The following is a 6,001-nucleotide window of genomic DNA, read 5'->3' on the forward strand; positions in this document are numbered from 1 at the left end:
TACGGTCCACATGAACAACCGCCTTAGAACTTCAAAATTCCTGGGGCGCATGAATTAAGTGGAATCGTATCAGCTGTTCTAACTTCTAAGAACATCTCCGGCAGTGATTGCTTATGGATTGCTTATGCTGATGTGTCAATTATTTTTGTAATTGCTGGGTTTTATGGTTATTGCTTATTTAGCAATTATTGAAAAAAATTGCTTAATAAGAAATTATTTTCTAAAAATGAGTTGGCCAAATATTTAATTCTTATTGGTCAAAAGTTTAATTCTCAATTGTTTGATTGATTGCATCAATGTAAGAGTGGATTGCTTAATTTTTAAAATTTTCATAATTATTAATTTAACAATTAATTTCAATTGCTGAATTGGAGATGCTCGGCGCACGAATTAAGTGGAATCGTGATCCATCGTATTAGTTGTTCATCTGACTCAGTGGTCTACGGTCCACATGCACAACCGCCTCAGAACTTCATAATTCCTCTGGCGCGTGAATCAATAGTGTAATCCAATTATATGTTGCGGATCATTATTGAAGGACTGGACGTCTGGGCTATCATTTTAGACTTTTAGTTCTGAAAATTCATAAATCATGCTATACTTTTTCTCCGTGCCGACTGCCGACTCCGCTCCCCCACCCACTACAATTAACACCACATAGAGACGTTCACATCCCATCTCACCACCCTGCGAGCCACAATTAATATACCTACTACTCAGTCTCTACTCTCTTTCACCACTACTGCAAGCCAACCAGTTCGATAAAAGAGAAACTACCTTGACAGTCTCCCCAATCCCCCACAACTCTCTCTCTTGCTCTCCATGCGAATGCCACGCCGCAAGCCATCCTTCCTTTTCACCACCAACTCCGCCGTTCCTCCTCGCAAACCCAACCAGCCGGAGCTCCGGCGAGCTGGCGCGCTGGTCTTCTCAGCGATCCTTCTAGGTACTCTCCTCTACTCAGCCGACAACATCCGCTTCATCACCATTCACTCCCAGATCGACCGCTCCTCCCCTCGACACCTCAATTCTCTACAAGCCGGTCTCAATCACACAGCAGAGCAGTCCGATCCGGACCTCAGAGGGCTCCAATCGGAAGCTGATCTGTTCGACGGGGCGAAGAAGAGAGTGCTCAGCGTGTATGGTAGAGGAGAGAGGAAAGAGAAAGAGAAATGTGATCTGTTTGATGGAGAATGGATTTACGAGGGAGAAGAGGATCAGGGAAGGAGGTACCCCCTGTACAGAGAGGAGGAGTGTGCTTTCTTGACCGAACAGGTCACGTGCATGCGAAATGGTCGGAAAGATGATCGGTACCAGAGGTGGCGATGGCAGCCTCGCTCCTGCTCCTTGCCTCGGTATGTACGTAGAATCATATAATACTGTTCTTATCTGAAATTCATTTTCAATTTTGACCTTGTTAATTTCTGTTTTTGCATTTGCATTTTTCGGCCTCCACTAGACGTCTAGACCGCTCATTCTCTAGTGTCTTAGGTTCCTATTAAAATGTAGTCTTAATAATGATTATTGCTTTTCTCTCAAGTGCTGACGAAGTAAGTTTGGTGTTTAATTTACGATTCTCATTAATGCATGTGAGATTAGCAGAATATTCTATTTGGTTATATATCTATTTTCTGTACACTTGTCATTATACAAGTTTGTTAAGTTGGGGATGTTAATGAAATTAGTCTATTTAAGTAAGTTTGGTGTTTAATTTACGATTCTCATTAATGCACGTGAGATTAGCAGAATATTCTATTTGGTTATATATCTATTTTCTCTACACTTGTCATTATACAAGTTTGTTAAGTTGGGGATGTTAATGAAATTAGTCTATTTAAGTAAGTTTGGTGTTTAATTTACGATTCTCATTAATGCATGTGAGATTAGCAGAATATTCTATTTGGTTATATATCTATTTTCTGTACACTTGTCATTATACAAGTTTGTTAAGTTGGGGATGTTAATGAAATTAGTCTATTTAAGAAACCTTGATTTTGACGTGAACTTGAAAAAAAAGGGCACGAATGCACGAATTCAAAGACATCGTACAAAAAGAAGACATCCAGAGCTTATCGTGTTATTTCCAAATTACGAGGGGTATGTCAGCACATGTGTAACTGACTGTTGTTACTAATAAATAGGTACGGTATATTTAATTATGAATTGAAAGCTGCTATAGCACGAGGAAGTTAAGTGGGAGCGTTGGATCTGGCTCTCCACTTTTTTAATCAAAAGACCGTACGCTTAACATCTGGCGTACGGCGCGTACTGCTGTCGCAGCTAAACGCGAATTTAACAGCTTTTTCGTAATTTTGGTTTTGAAATCTCAGCTTTTCCGTGATTTTAGATTCTTTTTCGCGTGATTTTTCCCGTCCGTTCGGGCTTTTTCTTTGTCTGGGAAAAGACTCAAAGTCTCTTGCAGTGGGGCCCACATAAGACTCCTTAAAAGGGGGGTGCACGTGACTGGCCAGTAGCTTTCAATTATTTAGTTTGGAATAGCATTCTATTCGCCATGAAATTTTAACATATATTTTACCCAATAGTTGACACGGCGACACAGGTCACACTGCTATAAAGATACGAGGTTACTTGTGCCACGTCAGAAATAGTACAAAGTTGTAGTAATCAGAGTTTGTGCCCGGTCTTTGTATAAGTGCTTTTTACCAAACTGCCCTTAAAGTAACAATTTTTTTGTTTTTCCTACTTTAGCTTTCCCTTCATCCTGTGACTATTGTCCTTTTCTTCCCAATGCATTCACGTACGCAAGGGTATCTGTTACTTTAAGTAGGCTGGTCCTACAAGCATTTAAAGCCTAATAAAGTAGGTTTTATTCCAACACACACAGTGAGACATTACTATTTTCTATTTTTTGAGTGGAAGCCCGTAGGCAAAAAGGAATTAGACATTACTATTTTCGCAATTATATGATTTGTGTGGTACAATACCTTGTAGAAAGCACCAAAATGGTTCCCTGATAATGGAAAAGTGTACATTATTTCTCCCGTGTTGATTGTAGTGCAGCAACTTGTATGCTATTCAACGGGGGATCACAAGTTCACTCATATATACGCATCTTAGATTTTTGGTTCATCTTTATTTGTGAAAGCAACATTCTAGCATAAAATCTACACGCCATGTTGTTGGTTATGTCATTGTATGTGTTAAAAGAAATTAGTTAATATTACTTGCAGTTTTGATGCTAAAGCTCTACTTGAGAGGCTGACGAATAAGCGCATGATGTTTGTGGGAGACTCACTAAATAGGAATCAATGGGAATCCATGGTGTGCCTAGTCCAGTCAGTACTTCAATGGGATAAGAAGACTCTTGTTAAAAATGGTTCACTTAATGTCTTTCGAGCTGAGGTACATTACCTATAACCATTCAAACACAATTTGCTTAACAACAATGTCACTACTAACTCCTATCTGATTAGCATCATTCACATTCTATTCTACTTCTACTATTTTAATAGCACCATTCTAGTAGCATTTTTTTATTTGCCAAATGAGCTCTCTAAGAATATAAGCATTAAATAAGGCCCCTGTTTCATTTGTTGACTTAGGAGTACAATGCTACACTGGAGTTCTATTGGGCTCCTTTCCTGGTGGAGTCCAATTCTGATGACCCAGCAATGCATAGCATTAGAGATCGCATCATCAGGCCGACGTCAATCTTAAAGCACGGTGCCAACTGGAAGGAAGTTGATTTCTTGATTTTCAACACCTACATCTGGTGGATGAATGGTCCTAAGATGAAAGTCTTGTGAGCTCTCTCTCTCACACACACACAGACACACACAAAAATTATCATACTTCATAAGTTTTATGATACCTTTTCTTTTCTTAGTCTTTCTATGGTGTTTTCTACTGTTATTGCTGTTAATTTTTCATATGGGAAATCTGAAGCACTGATTTGATAAAGTGCAAAGTAGATCCACAATTAAAGTTAATCCTCATTTAGTTTCTGTGAAATTTTTGCTAAAAATAGGAACACCATAACAAAAGCCTTTTTTCTCTGTGTAAAATAATATTCATGTCTAAAAATTGCTAGCTTATGAATTATTTTCCTTTGTTATTTGTTGTGTTTTCTTTTGTTAATAGGAGGAAAGGAATTTTAAATAGAAGATCAATCAAGTATGAAGAGGTTGATAGAATAGTAGCATATAGAAGAATTCTGAGGACATGGTCCAAGTGGGTTACAGAGAACGTCGATCCCCAAAAAACCATGGTCTTTTTTATGAGCATGTCCCCTGCTCATGAGTAAGTCTCTCTCGATTTATGCTTAATTAAGAGGTCATATTTTTGCATATTCCTTCTTACATTATTCGTATCTTTGAAATGACCAGGACAGTCACTTGGGGAAATCCCAATGCAATAAGATGCGCAATGGAGACTCTCCCTATAACAAACAATACACAGAGAATTGATGTAGGCACCGACTGGCGTTTATTCGCTGCTGCGGAGGATGTGATGCAGTCGATGGGGCAAGTGCCGGTACATTACATCAACATAACGGCATTGTCTGAGGTGCGAAAAGATGCACACACATCAGTGCACACGTTGCGGCAAGGAAAGGTGTTGACGCCAGAGCAACAGGCTGACCCGGCAACTTATGCTGACTGTATCCACTGGTGCCTCCCAGGTTTGCCTGATGTGTGGAACGAGTTTTTGTATGCTGAGATAATGTCATGAGCTGATGAGCACATTGCTGACATTAGATGCAAGCTGAGGTAGAAGGTGAGTGGAGAACAGGCCATCAAGTGTAATATTTGCGGCAATGGTTATTTTTTTTCCTGTTCCTTTGCCATCTGTTGCTTAGTTTTTTTTTTTTTTTTTGTAATTTCCGCATTAGGAGTGCAGGTTAAATTTATGTTTATATTTATTGATGTAGTTTCAGTTCACTTTGGCTATCAAAAATTAGCTAGTGGTTTTCTAGGATAATACAATGTAAAATGACGCATGATTATAGTAGATTGTTATTTTTTTATGAATTAACTAGATCGCGTGTTGATGTTTGCATCGAAGCTGCAGGGTGGTTTGTTTACGCTTACACTATCACTGAATTTAACTACAGCAGATAGTAAGGCTAAGAAAATATTGCTAATTATGGCGTAAAACTTGGAACGAGTGACTTCAGCAACATATACGTCGTTCATAATCATAAAATCTCAACAAGAGTGTTGAGGAGCTTTTCAGTGCATCTGCATCTATGTTGTATGGATACGGTATCGTATTCGTGGATACGGATATCGTATCGAATATGATACGCTTATTTTATATATTATATTTTATTTATATTACTAACTCAACATTTATATTATATAAATTAAACATAAATTTTTTTTTGGATATGGGTAAGATAAAATAGTCCAAATATATATTAAATATGGATGCTACTTGGATTTAGCAACAAATGGAGATTGGTGTGGTGGTAAAGGGTCTTGATGCTTGTGCCGCACATCCAAGGTTCAATTCCTGTGCTGGAAATATAATTTTGCCTCAATAATGGGTGCATGCGCGATGTATATGATGTATGGGTGTATGCGGTCCACGGTCCTATTCTACAGAAGTGTCGCAGGATACATATTGTGGCCGTATCGGACAAGTGTCATCTATATCGGTATCCTACGCGTGTCAGATATATCGGTATCCGACATGAGTACGGAGCCCAATGTGAAGTATCCGAGTAACATAGATCTGCATTTAAACAAAATCACGTTTTTATTTGAACCATCAACCATGTATTTAGCAGCCTTATACAAGATTTTTTTTTTCTTTTCTTCAGATTTTAGACCGTCTTGACATTTTTTAGATCCGAATATTAGTATCACATTTTAATATACGAAAGAGAATTCAAGAATTCCATGAGAGCCATGAAAATTTGAGACGTGCTAATGTGGCCTTCAGTATGCTAGAACGCTTTCTAGTTTCTACATTGCCCAACAAGATCAATGTAACTATAGCAGACAAATAAGAAAGAAATTACAAAGATGACAAAAAG

General features: G+C 38.3%; 1 protein-coding gene across 2 annotated transcripts; it reads left to right on the forward strand.

Annotated features, from left to right (window-relative positions):
- Positions 1 to 770: 770 nt before the first annotated feature.
- On the forward strand, positions 771 to 4,972 carry LOC144573022 (xylan O-acetyltransferase 5-like). Of its 2 annotated transcripts, none has more exons than XM_078322686.1 (5): positions 771 to 1,355; positions 3,192 to 3,363; positions 3,564 to 3,763; positions 4,102 to 4,260; positions 4,347 to 4,972. In XM_078322686.1, exons 1-5 carry the CDS (start codon positions 823 to 825, stop codon positions 4,690 to 4,692), a joined length of 1,410 nt encoding a protein of 469 aa, XP_078178812.1. In that variant the 5' UTR covers positions 771 to 822; the 3' UTR covers positions 4,693 to 4,972. The 2 variants fall into 2 exon arrangements, with proteins under 2 accessions (XP_078178812.1, XP_078178813.1); XM_078322687.1 differs by having other exon boundaries at positions 811 to 1,355; positions 3,176 to 3,363.
- Positions 4,973 to 6,001: the final 1,029 nt, after the last annotated feature.

This window comes from Carex rostrata, chromosome 21 (assembly GCF_964058835.1).
Source record: "Carex rostrata chromosome 21, lpCarRost1.2, whole genome shotgun sequence".
In the NCBI taxonomy this organism is placed as follows: Eukaryota; Viridiplantae; Streptophyta; class Magnoliopsida; order Poales; family Cyperaceae; genus Carex; species Carex rostrata.

Bases quoted from the DNA above. Each gene is read 5' to 3' on its own strand.
- LOC144573022 (XM_078322686.1), top strand. From the start codon at position 823: ATGCGAATGCCACGCCGCAAGCCATCCTTCCTTTTCACCACCAACTCC. The intron at 3,364-3,563 runs GTACATTACCTA...TTGTTGACTTAG, and splicing joins TTAATGTCTTTCGAGCTGAG to GAGTACAATGCTACACTGGA. The intron at 3,764-4,101 runs GTGAGCTCTCTC...TTTTGTTAATAG, and splicing joins GGTCCTAAGATGAAAGTCTT to GAGGAAAGGAATTTTAAATA.